This window comes from Tiliqua scincoides, chromosome 3 (assembly GCF_035046505.1).
Source record: "Tiliqua scincoides isolate rTilSci1 chromosome 3, rTilSci1.hap2, whole genome shotgun sequence".
NCBI lineage: Eukaryota > Metazoa > Chordata > Lepidosauria > Squamata > Scincidae > Tiliqua > Tiliqua scincoides.
The window spans coordinates 139,061,699-139,076,669 of NC_089823.1; the positions used below are offsets into that span (position 1 = coordinate 139,061,699).

At 45.1% G+C, this 14,971-nt stretch overlaps 1 protein-coding gene across 8 annotated transcripts in view; it reads left to right on the top strand.

Annotated features, from left to right (window-relative positions):
• Positions 1–14,971, top strand: part of ANXA11 (annexin A11) — a 72,000-nt gene that overhangs the window by 39,520 nt on the left and 17,509 nt on the right. For 6 of the 8 annotated variants that reach the window (XM_066620746.1, XM_066620747.1, XM_066620751.1 and 3 more), the window contains 5 exons: positions 9,091–9,189; positions 9,975–10,035; positions 12,072–12,184; positions 13,348–13,719; positions 14,428–14,515. In XM_066620746.1, coding sequence (XP_066476843.1) covers positions 9,163–9,189; positions 9,975–10,035; positions 12,072–12,184; positions 13,348–13,719; positions 14,428–14,515 — 661 coding nt within the window. In that variant the 5' untranslated portion in view covers positions 9,091–9,162. The remainder of the gene's footprint in view (positions 1–9,090; positions 9,190–9,974; positions 10,036–12,071; positions 12,185–13,347; positions 13,720–14,427; positions 14,516–14,971) is intronic. The other 2 variants (XM_066620753.1, XM_066620754.1) reach the window with 1 other exon arrangement.

The following is a 14,971-nucleotide window of genomic DNA, read 5'->3' on the forward strand; positions in this document are numbered from 1 at the left end:
CGTCTTATCAGAATAGTTATCTCTCATGACAGGAAAAGTGTTGTAAAGCAAAGGTCAAAACTACAGGGAAAAGAAACACTGTACTTCCTTTGTCAGTCATGAGTTGAGAAACCATTGTACAGTAATTAATTGTTACAAATGTCAGAAAAGCCAAGCCTCCCCTCTCACTTTTTAGTTGCTGGTGAGAAACAGCAGCATCTGTACCTTGCCAGCACTTAAACACATGGCCATCACAATGTCCTGTGGCAAGGAGAAACCAAGCTTCTGCCTCTAGATTTTGTACTGAGAAGCTTTATAGGCAGAGCCATCCCTTGGGTAGTTGCCCTGGGCCCTGCACATTCCTGACCAATATAGGGCCATAATGGAGGGGGCACCCCTTTGGTTGAGTTGCCCCAGGCCCACACCCAGCCTGGACCCTTCTAGGGACAGCTCTGTAATAGGTTTTTATTTTTATTTTAGAAAAAAAAGTTTTTTTAATGCACTTCACTGATATCAATGCCTTTGTTATTTGTTTTCGTTTTGTAGAATTAGGAAAAAAAATTATATCCCACCATACGGCAATAAAGATGAAAACTGTTGGTACTGTGTGGCAAGCTGCTTCTTGTGAATGGCTTGCAGAGTGAAGCAACATCTTCAAAAGGCCCCTAGGAACACTGAGGAACGTGCAGATGGGATGTTCATGTAATCTGTCAGGAACTGAAGGTCCCAGGGCCAGTTCTCTTCCCCTAAGGTGTATCAGCTGCCACACTCCCAATTGTACAGAAGGAGTGCAAATGGGGCTTCCTGGCATTCTTCTTTGTGGGAGTGGGGCCCTGCCTTACCATCTGCACTCTCCTCTTTAAAGTGGCCTTCTTTTGAAACTTGTTAGCTAGTGGATTGCATGCTTGCTTCAGTTTTATGTCCATGCAGATCAGTAGTTCATCCAAGAGTCTGTGGGTGGAGATACCAGGCTGGGTATAATAAAATGTGATTATATCGCATTAAGTCTAGGACAGGGATGTCATGGGCCCACAGGCCGATTGTGTCCCTGGAAGCAATTTATCTGTCCCCTATTACAATTGGGCTCTCCCTGCATGATAATTGGCCATCTGTCAATAATTGGGCTCTGTCATATCTTGAAATTATGAACAAGATTTGCATATTTTTCTCTTGTGTCATTTGCAGCGACTGAGTTTCTACGTGAGAACAAAGTGCTTGTTTCTGGCCATCATCTGCTTAATGATGTCACTTTCTGCAGCATGAATGCTAACTTCGGCCTTCTTAACGAGTTTGACACCCTTGGTCTAGGGCTGGGATCCGCGACCTCTGTTTTTAGAGCCGCATGCGGCTCTTTCAGCCATCTGCTCTGGCTCCTGCAGGCTGGGATTTAAAGGGGCAGGACGGGCGGCTGCTGCTCTGGCTCCTGCAGGCTGGGATTTAAAGGGGCAGGACGGGCGGCTGCTGCTTTCCCCTTGGGCGGAGGGGGAGATTGTTTTGTGCAGGATGGGCTGCTGCTGCTTTCCCCTTGGGGGGAGCAGGAGATTGTTTTGTGCTGCGGGGGAGGGAAAGGGGGGCTTGGCCGCTCCTGCCTGGGAAGATGGTGTGCTGGGGCTTCGCCTGCTCCCGTAATGCGCTGTGCACCCTCTACGTCGTGTATATGGTGAGTGTGGCTGACAGCAACCAGGCTCCCCTCCTGGCTTCCTGCCACCCTGAGTGTGGCTGGCAAGGGGTGGGGGCGCCAGGCGGGTGGGCTTCCAGTGGGGGGTCGGTGGGGGTGCAGAGGCAGGAGGGGGAGCCCAGGCAGGGCTGCCTGGGTGGGGGGAGGCAGGGGCAGCTCCCAGGAGAGGGCAGAAGGCGCCTGCAGTCCCCTTGTGGGCATCTCCTGTGCACACAGCTGTGGGGTGGGGCTTGGCACAGTGAGGCAATGGGGATGACCTCACTTTTGTCTTGTAGGGCAGTAGGTGAGGCAGAGCAGTGGGAGAGGGGGGGAGTGTTGATTTTGCAAGGGTGGGTGGGTGGGGAAGATGGAGGCTGTGGAAGGGCTGCCTGTGTAACTCCATCTTTACCTTGCTTTTCTGGGGTGCCATGGGGAGCAGGAGGGCAGAGATGGGGCTGTGGGAGCCTTAGAAAGGGGTGCTCTTTCAGGAGCAAGAAAGATGGGGGTTGACCTGGGGAAAATAAAGAGTGCTAAATTCAAGGGTGCTGTCTTAGCATGCACCGTCCCAGTGTGTGCCCAGGGTGACCAGAGGTCATCTTTTTCCAGGACATGTTCTATTTTTTAGTCCCATGTCTTGGAAAAGAACTTAAATGTCCTGCTTTTCCCTGTGAGCAGGCAACGCATCCCCTCTTGTAATTAATAAATTATATGTAATACAGTTTTAAATTCAATAATAAGTAATTTTAAATTAGGCACATGAGATCAATAATACAATATATAATAAATATATAATTATATATTGATCAATATAGATGAGTGTTTTTAGCTTTTATTTTGTGGTCCTACATTTTTCTTCAATATCCTACATTTTGGGGTGACTTGTCCTCTTTTATTGTTATGACATCTGGTCACCCTGTGTGTGCCTCAGAGTGCCGTCTCAGGGCCCAATCCTATCCAATTTTCCAGTGTCGGTGCAGCCTTCTAATGGGGCATGCACTGCATCTTGTAGGGGAGTCAGTCACAGAGGCCTCCTCAGTTATGGGAACATTTGTTTCCTTACGTCTGGGCTGCATCATTGCTGGAAAGTTCGATAGGATTGGGCCCTCAGTCAAGATATATCTATCTTGACAATAAGTATATTGTCTGGTTAGTACAGGAAGGGGAGCTTGCAGCAGATCATAAAGGTAAAAAAAAACTATATATGCAGTGATCTTCAGTTTAGATGTCAAAAGGGTTTTGTGGCTCCCGAAGTTTTCTTTTCTCCGGAAAACGGGTCCAAATGGCTCTTTGAATGTTTAAGGTTGCCGACCCCTGGTCTAGGGCCTCTTTTGAGGGCTTTATCTTTTGACTTGTATCTTGCTAGTTTATTTCATAGTAGTGGTATGTCAATTATTGGCAAATCAAGACTAACTAGAAAGGCTTTTCTGGCCAATTAGTTCTTCTGTTGATAACATAGATGCCTGTATTGGCTCGGTCATGTTGTGAGAATGGATGATGGCCGGATCCCAAAGGATCTCCTCTATGGAGAACTTGTGCAAGGAAAGCGCCCTACAGGTAGACTACAGCTGCAATACAAGGACATCTGCAAAAGGGATCTGAAGGCCTTAGGAGTGGACCTCAACAGGTGGGAAACCCTGGCCTCTGAGCGGCCCGCTTGGAGGCAGGCTGTGCAGCATGGCCTTTCCCAGTTTGAAGAGACACTTGGCCAACAGTCTGAAGCAAAGAGGCAAAGAAGGAAGGCCCATAGCCATGGAGACAGACCAGGGAAAGACTGCACTTGCTCCCAGTGTGGAAGGGATTGTCACTCCCGGATTGGCCTTTTCAGCCACACTAGACACTGTTCCAGAACCACCATTCAGAGCGCGATACCATAGTCTCTCGAGACTGAAGGTTGCCAACATGAACATAGAGAAAGAAGTTGCTGATGCTTGTGAAGTAGCAATTCTATAAGTGTCCAGAAGTTTCCTGCTGTTTCTGTAGGTGGAACCACTTGCCATCCAAGTTCTGCATGATGATGGACATAACTTTCTCACTCTGCTATGACATTTGAGTGTTCATACATGTGCGCAGTGATTGGATTGATACAACCAAATGGCTTTGATAGGCTTTGATATTCTTTCTCCTCACATCCACTGTCCTGTTTTTAGACTGTTGAAAGGCCAGTTTTAGCATAAGGTGTGTGTTGATTGATTATGACAAAGTGTCTTCTCCCATTTCAATCAGTTTTTTAAAAGAAGCACATTGTTGCTTATTGGGTGCACCTGCCAGCAACATAGGCTTGAGGGAGGCAGATGACGGATGTACCTGTGCTACCTCTTTTCGCATTGGTTGCATCCACATTAACTGTTTTCTCCAGAAGGACCTTATGGGTCCAGTTTTTATGGAGATTCCAGATAACAACTGTAGTGTTCTTATGTTGTCCACACTGACAGTGTTGTACAATTGCAGTAATACTGTATAAACAAAATAATGAGCAGACATTTCTCAATATTCAGTGAAAATAACAAACGATAGGGTCGGTTGTAATTGGGAAGTTCCAGGAAATGACTGATTTGCAATGCAATCCTATACATGTTTACTCAGAAGTAGGTCCCATTGTGTTCAATGGAATTTACTCTCAGGTAAGTGTGTATAGGATTGCAGCCTAAATGAGTCAGTAACAGGGAGAAGTCTGGCCTTTGCTAACAGAACATACTGCTGAATAAACGAAAATTAGGATTTTGCCCGTAGGGGAGATTATTACTGGAATATTAGGTAGAATATAGTGTTGTGTTAAATGCTATATGGAAAAAAGTTGTGGAATGGAAAACTTTTAAATTAAGAGCTATTAATTCTGGTTGTTATACAGTCATGAAGGTGCCTGTACATTTAAGTTGAGGCTGTTTTTGTTTCTTGCATTCTATCATGATAAAAGAAGAAAATTCTATTGATCATAACATTTAAAGCACTTTTTCTTAACTATGAAATTTGACACAGTTAACTGGCATCAGGATTATCAGATGTTTTCAGGAAGCGGATAGAAGCATGGAAAATGCTGACCTTTTAATATAGGTGGTGATCTCTGGCCCAATCCTATCCAATTTTCCAGTGCCGTCACGGAAGCCTCCTCAAGGTATGGGAACATTTGTTTCCTTGCCTCGGGCTTGCATTGCGGCTGCACTGGTACTGGAAAGTTGGATAGGATTGGGCCTTTAGTCTATGCAGGACCTAAGTGTGACTAGTGTCATTCCTTCCCACACTCCTTTTTGAGTTTGTTTGTTTTCTTACTCTCTTACTTACACTATTATTGGCAAATAGTGAGTTATAACTTATCTTTAAAAAATGAAACATGGAAAACCTTCCAGTGGTTGCTGTAATTTCACAGTTTGTTGCTGTATTAAGTTTAAGAATGTGTCATTTTTCAAATGGTAAAACAGGCATTCCTTAACAAGCAAAAACCAAACTCTTGTGGTGTCTTAAAGATAACAGCTTTAGTGTGCATGAAAATTAAAAAAGGAAATGACTGAAAAAGTCATGAACAGTTAGAGGCAGCACAAAAATGCGTTGATCTTTAAGGTGCCAGAAGACTCCTTCTAACTAGAGCATTCCTCCCTAAGAGCCCAATCCTGTGCTTGGTTGCACAGCTTTGTGCGCTGAGCACTGTCAAATGTGCCATATGGCATGTTGCGAGCCTCTCCACTGGGCTCCCGCCCATGCTAGACCACTGCCGGCTGGTACTGGGCTAGCGCAGGGCGTTTTCCCAGCCTCTGCGACTCGGTGGTCTCAAGGTAAGTGGGGGCGGGAACGGGGGTAGGGAGGAGCCGTTCAGGGAGGAGAGAGGCCGGTGTTGGGCAGACAGAGGACGGGGGGGGGAGGAGTGACGTGGAGTCCTGACAAGGCGAGGGGGTTGGGCTGGAGGCGTGCTTGGGGGAGGGAGGGAGGCGGGTCCTTGGAGCTCTGCTCCACAGGATCAAAGGCACTCACGGAGGGCTTGGCGCTCTACACGAGCACCTTTATCTCGCGCCCATTTTGGGTCTGCTTACCTTACCCGGGGAAGGGGACGAAAGTCCCCTTCTCCCGAGGTGCCTCCCGTGGTAGCCTGAGGCGCACAGGATCTGGCAGCAGCCATTCCCGGTGCTGCCGAGCCTGGGCACCCCGGGCAGCTCAGGATTGGGCTGCCCGGAGGTGTAGTCTGTTGAGTAAGGCACTGAGGGATCAACATCAGAAACTAGTTATAACAGCACCAATTCCAGTTCCAGGCATTTTAAATATCATGCAGAATGATGGAACTCGGACAGTGTAATGTCTGTGACCCCACTGACCAAATGCAGCTCTCCATCCTCGCATTGTGGTCTGCTATGAGCCCTTGCTTGGCTTATTTGATGTTTCTTTCTTTATAATTAAGACCTCCTAATTGTCAAGGGAGGAATTAATCTGTCTCCTTGGCAAGACTGGGAATAAAAGTGTATTAACTAGATCCAACTTGATTTCATTGTCCGTTCTTCCTGATTAACCCATTTCTGCCTGGACCAAAGGTGTACACATTCGATCCCTGTTGCATATATGCAATGTTGGACAGAATGGCTTAAATCAGGCGCATGTTTCCTTGTGCATTTCCACAAGCAGCAATAAGTAGCAATTTCTCCGTTCCTATAGGAGCAGGAGTTCTCAATGTGTTTGTCACGACTCCTGGGGATTGGAAGCAGCTTGGAAGTTCTGAGTTCAATCCCTGGAGTCTCAGGGTAGGGCTCTGGAAAACTGAAAGCCCAGGAAGTATAGATAGATCAATTGTCTTACACGAGAGTGCTTTCCAATCCTTTTAGCACCGTGACCAACTTCGTCATTTGCAGCAGCCAGGTAGTGCCTCAAAATGCCTTGCAGTGTCACAGCTGGTGCTGGCCTACAACTTTTTCATGGCCCACCAAAAATCAACTCACGACCCACTGGTGTCATGACCCACAGCTTGGGGACCACTGCTCTAGGGATTCTCAAAGTATGGGTTGTGATTAACTGTAATAGGGAGGAGGGTCACATAAAAGTATGTATTTTTCAAGAGTTCCAGTAACATAAAGTTTGAGAACTCCTGTCTAACAGTCATAAATTGCTTCTTCTTATTGGTCGTTATAGAAATTAACTGCCCAACGCTCTAACTCCCTGTAACCATCCTTGCATTCTGACCTGCTGGATGCTTGCAGTAAGGAAGCTAAGAGAGATCTGTCAAGCCCTGATGTGTGGACTGTGCTCATCCTAGTGGTTCACAAGTTGTACTAGTTTGCTTTTATAGGATGGACTTTTTATAGGACTTCTGCTTTTTATATATTGCTTTTTATATATTGCTTTTATAGGACTTTTAATGTCAATCTCCTGCAGCATCTATTTTAAACAGTCGGTTGACATTTTTACCTCTCATAAGTTAGCTTTTTCTAATCTGGGAAAAACTGGCAAGGGAGGAGGAAATTTGTGTGTTTCAACTCCCTTTTCCTTCTTTTCCCTCTAACATTGTCATGGGGAGGAATTACCCATCTTTACAACTGGAAATTCCACTGCAATGTCCTGTTGATGTGGATGGGTTTCCCCCCCCCTTTTTTCCGCTCATTGCTTCATTCCAATTTATAGGAGGTTGCCAGTGAACTGGTGGGTACTTTCCAGGGCTGCATAACTTGTGACTCATCAGTGCAATTGTATCCCACCTGCCCTGATGGACTAGTAAACCCCCCTGTTTTTACTGCTTTACTGGTACTGCAGAAACGGGGATTGTCCAACTGGTCCTGGCACAACACAGGTAATGGCTGATGGGCTGTGCTTGGCTTGGCGGGTCACAGTGGCGTAAGTAGGCTGGGGTGGCCCATCCCTCCTGCAGCACTCCAGAGGTTTGCTGGTCTTTCTGCTTGAAGGGGTGCGCAGCACTCACCGCCCGAGTGTTTAGAGTGGCAGGTGAAGCATTGAAAGGCCCATCCGCCCGTACCTTTGTTTGGCTCCAGATTAGAGCCATTCCAGAGGTGGGGGTGTCTAAATGGCATAGGGGTTACGTCAATGCACCCTGGGTGCCAGCCAGCCACACAGCATTGCTGGTGGGTCACAAATTGTTCAGGCTTGGTGTAAGTAAAATCTGATCAGTGCTGGGGGAGGGAAGAATGACATGTTCAAATCAGCTGCATTCTTTAATAATAATAATAATAATTAATAACAGGTATTTATATACCGCCTTTCTTGGTCTTTATTCAAGACTTTATTCAAGGCGGTTTACATAGGCAGGCTTATTTAAATCCCTTATTAAATAGGGATTTTTACAATTGAAAGAAGGTTCTTTCTTTCAAGAACCACTACATTCAGGTGTTTCATTCCGATCTGGCTTCACATTCTGGCCTCCATCCTCCCACGCTCAGAGCAGATGGAATAGCTTGGCTTCAGCTTGTCAGCTGCTTCAAGGTTGCACGTTGCCGGTGGCCTCGAACTGGCGACCTTGTGGATGTTATCTTCAGGCAGACGGAGGCTCTACCCTCTAGACCAGACCTCCTGCCTGGTCTGTACCACATCCTTTAGGTCTGTACCACATCCCAGGGTCAATGGTAGATGATTGCAAATCCTGGTTATGGGGCAGTGTTGGTTAGTGCTAACTGTAGTACAGTTCTAACATGCAAGGTTACATCTTGGGTAATGAAAAATGTGAAAGGGAGAGGGGGATTTGCATGCAAAGTGGGAGAGAGAGTGTTTGAGCCTGCAGCAGGCTGCTTATCATAACCATAGTTAGGGTTATGTTGTATCCACATCACTCCACCATAGCAATCCCTGAGCTTTTAGACTAAGACCAGATAACATTCTGAAATAAATTTTGCAGCTGGGTTCAAAATAGTTGTTTGATCCTTCCCATCATCTTTCTCTAAATACCATTATGGATCAATTTGAATTTTCTGCTAAGTCCACTGATGTTATGCATGTGTAACTTCTGACTTGTGGTGTACAGTCCTACAATGTTTGTATAGTTCCTGGAGCCAATGAAGGGTTGGAAAGTTGACATAACAGAAGACTTTGGTTTTACTCTGTTAGCCAAATGAATTCCACGATCAGGTAGGCAGCTATATCAACAACGCTTCCACCCGCTGAGTCCCAGCACAGTTCTTCTCTTGTGTCCCTCAAGTACCTAGTTACTAACACTCAGCAGCTAGTAGGAATGAATAAGCGTATTATAGCAATTGGCATGTAACCTGAAATAAAACGGTGTTAACAGTTTTAGAGCTGGAAGAACCTAAGTATAGCAAGACAAACGAGCGCCCTTTGATTTGCTTGCATTATGAATAGAGCAGATGTGGTGAGTGTGCTGTCTCCGTTTCCTGGTGTGTAGGAAAGGTAACATTAGATTCCTACAATGTGTTTTTCTAGTAGGCGGTGTCTGACGAAAATGTGCACAAATTCTTGTTGCTCCAGTTTGTAGTCTGGTGTGGCCCAAAGCAGAAGTGTCTTTACTTTTTTCCTAGGGAAAGGTGAACTGTTTTAAGGCTATGAGATCTAATAATCTGATTTTGTATGGAATCAACCATCCTTGAAGAATGATTAACTACAGAAGAAACAGGAAGGTTGTTCCAAGTATTTTATCTTGATGTGATCATTCAATGCTGTTTACATGGGCAGGTGAAAACATAACCCATGCATGCAACAAGCATGTACATCTTAACTATTAATTGTACTTGCTTTTATTATTCAAATCCACATATCATTCTTTTCTCTCTCCTGGAGGAAAACAAAAAGTGGCTTCCAATTGATCATAAATGCATTCACTGCTTGTAAAGTCGTCAATTTGTCCATTTTGTAAGGCAGTGCTCTTGAAGTTCCTCAGTCTTAAAAACTTCTGTATCTGGAAGTAAGGATTACTTTTTACATTACTATTGAAAGATACAAGCTGCATACTTAGGAAGGCTCAGGGCCAGTTCAGATAATAAGTCCAAGCTAGTCCCCACAGGGTTACAGATGTTCTTGTATACAGTATGTTCTGGTCGCCCTTCAGATGTGCAGTCTGGGTGTGGACAATGGTGTGAGGTGCTCCAAGCCTTCCCCTCACATGTTATCTAAACAATATTTAGACTTAGACCAGAGAAGCATGGGTTCAAATCTCCATAGGCACAAAGCTTACTGGGTGACTTTGGGCTAGTTGCTGTCTCATACCCTAGCCTACCTCACAGGGTTGTTGTGATGATAATGGGAGAGTGCATGTACTCATAAACCTAACCTTGTTGGAGCAGGGGTGAGATAATGTAATAAATAATGGTGTTGAGGATCAAAGACGGCCTGCGATTTCATTTCATGTTTTTAAAAAGCTGCAGTACATTAAATGCAATAACAAGAAATCTCTCTTTTGTTTCAGTTCTGCAGAATGAGTTACCCAGGTTATCCTCCTGCTGGTGGGTATCCACCTGCTGCTCCAGGTAAACTTACTGCCTTTCACTTAGGATTAGAGATCTGAGTAGAGATGGATGCAAAAGTTATGCTCCCTGATATCTCCAGTTTAAGGAATTTCAGGTACCAGGAAAGACAGATTTCACCTTCCAGGGACCTTGGAGGTGATGCAGACTAGATTGCACTAGGCTATATGGGAAAGCAATTTCATATATGTTCATATGCAGAAAATATGATGATGCTGGTATTGGCATATTCTGTCATGTTCTATGGTTTCGCTTGGAATGACTGTACAGTATGTACATAAACCATTTCTTTATCAGTTTGGCCTTGAATCTAGTCATCTTCCTTTACTTGGCATCACTCAGTATTAAAGGAGCAATGCTCAACTTTTCTGTGATGCAGGCTTCCACAACTTCAGTTGCCATCCTTGCTGTGGTGAGATAACTGGTCTCCTCTGGCAAGGATGCTGAGCAAGCTTTGTTTGCATTCAGTGGAGGCATCCTGGATGCCTCTGGTGAGCAGAGTTAAGACCCACGCTTCCTCTCCTGCTCCATAAGAGGAGTGGGAAGCATGGAGAAGGGGATTATCCTGGCTTAGGTCATGCTTGATGCAGGCAGCTTTGATGCCTCTGCCAGGCATGGCCAGGCAGCCAAACACCACACTTTTTTCTCCCGCTTTAGAGCAGGAGAGGGAAGCCCAGGATGGGGACCAGGGGCTGCTTTGTAGAAGAAGCCACAATATGAACTAGGTGAGCAAAGCCTGCAAGCAACTGTGAGATACTGACTGTGCGATGTTCTACACTGCCCCGTCTCCCTTGTGCCATCAAGGCAGCAGAGCTCCAGCCAACCTCAGGCGTACCTGAAAAGTGGACAATATAGTAAAACTCAGTTCTTTTGACTGGCTAGAGTACTTGCAACAGACCTTAGCCAAAGATAGCCAGATCTTTGCTGTATATTGAGCCTTGTGGGCAGGAGTTATTGTAACCACTGTAACCAGTCACAGCAGTGTTGGTTCCTGTTGTAAATTGTTTGGACTCCATGTGTGTCTGAGATCTGCCGAGATGGGGTGGCGGGGGGGCTAGGCCGATGTCAGAGAAGCAAAGCAGGTTATATGGTGGTGGGCAACCTTCAGTCTCGAAAGACTATGGTATAAGCCTACTGCACCCAGTATTCCCAGGCGGTCTCCCATCCAGGTATTAACCAGGCCTGACCCTGCTTAGCTTCCGAGATGAGACGAGATCGGGCATATGCAGGATAACAGTTGCTAGGTTATATGGAGGAGGGTGTATTGCACTCATAGTACAATAAATATGCAGTTAGCCATATTACTGTCAACATGAGGAAAGTGGCTACACAAGTGGCGCAGCATTTATTACTTGTGATATGAATGTTGACAAATGATGTGCTTGTGCATGTGTACACATCCTTCATCACCTTTTCTGCCTCTGGAGGTGTGCCCATTGGGTAAAATGGGAGCTAGATCTTGCCTACTCAAGAGACTTGGTTCTTTTTTCCTCCATCACTCCTGGACCTTATATAAAAATTCTTGATATGGATAAATGGGGATGGTCTTAATCTGTGCATAATATACAGATACTTGAAAATCTGTGTAGTGAAAATACGAGAGGTACTTATAGAGAGGTATTTAAAATACCTCTCGTACTTATAGAGAGGTATTTAAAAAAACTTACGGAGAAAGCGTTTATAAGTAATGTATTCTATTTGATGACCACTTGTTGGCCTTTGAAATGTGTCTGTGATTTTAGCATAGCTACTAATGAGCCTGCTGATTCTGTTGGAACATCTACTGCTCCAGATGGTGCATCCATGATGGGGTGACTGTGTTGAAGATAAAACCAGATCTGAGGAACAGCTGGAACAAAAACAGCTCAGGATAGGAATTAGGGATGGAACTGCTGCATCGAGGGCTGTCAAAATAGCTGTTTTTTGCCAGCTCACTGTTTTTAATTAATTAAAATAGATATTTGCAATAGAAATCCAACTTGTAAGTTGAAATCCAGCTGTTCTGTCTATAGAAACTGTCTTTAACGTTATTATTGCAGGCAGCAATCCCTGGGGTGCTCCTGGCTATCCTGCAAATCCTCCACCTCCAATTGGGCTGGAAAATGTTGGGAACTATGCTAACCAGTTTAATACAGACTACATGGCTGGCATGGTGAGTAATTTCATTTTATATAGGTAGTTCCTTGGTATCCACTGATCTGACTCACTGCTGACACCATGGTCCACCTTTAAATGCCTTGTAAAAAGGAAAAAAAGCACCAAAATCCAATTTCATACCTTCGCGCTATTAAATAATTATAATTCCATTAGATTCCATTATTCACCCCATCTAGTGGCTGAATGCGGTACAGCGTCTACACCAATGCATTCTGGGGCGGCAATGGAACCTGAAAGTGGGTCTTTAAAGTTATTTTGCCACTGATTTGGTATCCACTGATTTTTTTTTTTAATTCATTGGGGGTTCTGGAACGGAACCCCAGTGGATAATGAGGCACGGCCTGTACGTAATAGATCTCACCATTTCCACTGAGGTTGGTTGCAGACTCTTATGGTCTGTGTTTTTCCTTCTGTTTTTGTCTGTGAAGTGTGTTGTTGTTGTTGTTCCTTATGTCTCATGAAGGACCATGGCTCAGTGGCAGAGCATGTGTTTTGCACGCAGAAGGTCCCAAGTTCAATTACTGGCATCTGCAGATAGGACTGGAAAAATATTTCTCTCTGAAACCCTGGAGAGCTGCCACCAATCAGAATAAGCATTAAAGAGCCACATGAAGGAACGGTCTCTTGGTTCTTGTAAGAGGAAGATTTCCAACAAAAACAATGTGATTTCCAACAAAAACAAAACATATGCCTTTCTCTCCTGCTTGTGGGCTTCCCAGAGGCAACTCCACTGTGGGGAGCAGGATGCTGGACTAGATGATGTTTCACTGCTAATCCAGCAGGGCTCTCCTTGTGTTATCCCAGTTGGTTGAAAAATATGATTCTGTTTTCTATTTGGAATAATGTGGAGGTATGCATGGACAAAAATAGCGTAGTGGAGGTGGTTGTGCTGTCAACCAAGTAGTTCCCAGTCCAGATTTTACTTCTACCATGAATTCACTAGGTGACCAAAGGAAAACAGCCCTCTCCATCCTAAACCTACCACCACCCTTACATTTGTGAGATGATAATACTGACCCGCTTTACAAGGTTGTTGAAAGGGTGGCTGATGCAAAATATGCGAAGTGCTCTGAACACTATAGAAAGCACTTTATCAATGCTTTGTATTATTACTTGATACGTATTTGCTCATATCATGCAATCTGTCTACCACTGCAGGCTTCCAACATGTCAGGAACATTTGGTAGTGCCAACGTGCCACAGGGCATGTATCCTCCAGCCCCTGGTGGCTATCCCCCTGTCCCACCAGGAGGCTTTGGGCAACCTCCACAAGGACAGCAATCATCTTATGGAATGTACCCACCACCTCCAGGAGGAAACCCACCATCAGGAATGCCAGCTTACCCAGGATATCCAGGTGGCCCCATGCCAGCGCCTGGACAGCAGCCCCAGCCAGTGCCATATCCTGGGCAACAGCCCATGCCACCACCAGGGCAGCAGCCTATGCCAAGTTATCCTCCTGGCCCAGCTGTTAATCCTTCAGTGCCATCCTATCCAGGACCTACAATGCCCACAATTACACCTGGAGTGGTAAGAGACCCCTATTTGCATTACTGCTTGTGTTTTTATTATTCCAATTGGAAATAGAGCAAAATCCAGGTGTTTGATAATATGCATTGAGTCTGAGAACTCCAGCTGGGGCTGCTCAAGCCCTGTGGCTGACAGTAACGGCTGCTTTGAGCAGCAAGTTGGGAGAATGGTGAACTGGTGAGGGACATATCTGGGGGAGTTGCAGGGAAAGGTGACAGGCAGGGGGACAGGTCAGCACCACTCCCTTGTTGACTGCTTGGTGCTTGTGTGCACAAGCATACAGGTTGAGCCCTCCACCTGCCACTTTGCAGTAGTTCAGCCCCCAGCCCCTTTTTCTGCTGCCAAGCAGATGGTTCTGCCCACAGTGATATGATTGTGAATCAAGGACAAGTGGTTATTTTTGCTTTGAACCAGACGTGTGAGCAAACTTCTCACCTTTACCATATCTTCAGGCTATGGGAACTTCTCAGTGAAACACTAAACGGACATGTTTCAACACGTAATTCTGTTTCCTCTATTTCATTAAAAGTTTATTTAACCAAGTAGCATCACTAAGAAAGATGAGAGTTTTTATGACTCTAAAAAGTAAAACTTTATTCGTCCTCCTTTTTTGTATGTTGCCAGAATGTTTAGTGATTCTAGGTTGTCTTTTCCAAAAGTCATAGAATGAAAAACTTTTATTGCATTTTTTTTCTTGATGCAACGTAGAGTGGCAATCGAGGCACAGTCCGTGATGCTCCAGGATTTGATGCCCTTAGAGATGCAGAAGTCTTGAGGAAAGCCATGAAAGGATTCGGTGAGTGGTGGAGAAACACTTTTTGTTTCTGTCTTGGGGCAACCATCCTCTCTCCCATCACTCTCGTTTTCTTACAGATCCAGGTCTGGCTTGCACTTTGCTTCAAATAAATGTTATAAAGTATGGCAGGTTGGGTTTGTGTCTGTAGGTAACTTAAGCCATTTCTGCCCAATGTTGCATATATGTGTGCTGAATGTTGGGTGGTAGTCACGGAGGCCTCCTCAAAATAAGGGAATGTTTCTTCCCTTACCTCTGAGCTGCATTGCTCTTATATCGGTACTGGAAAGTGGGTTAGGATTGCGTCCTTATTCTCTTAAGCATCCCTGTAAATTCATTCACAAAGCTACGCCTTACTCTCTAGAACCTGTGCGAGATTTTAATTCTGGCCAACTGTCCAACTTTCTCTTAACTTTCTCTTAAATTGGTTTTTTGACCAATTGGAATGCTGTTGAATGT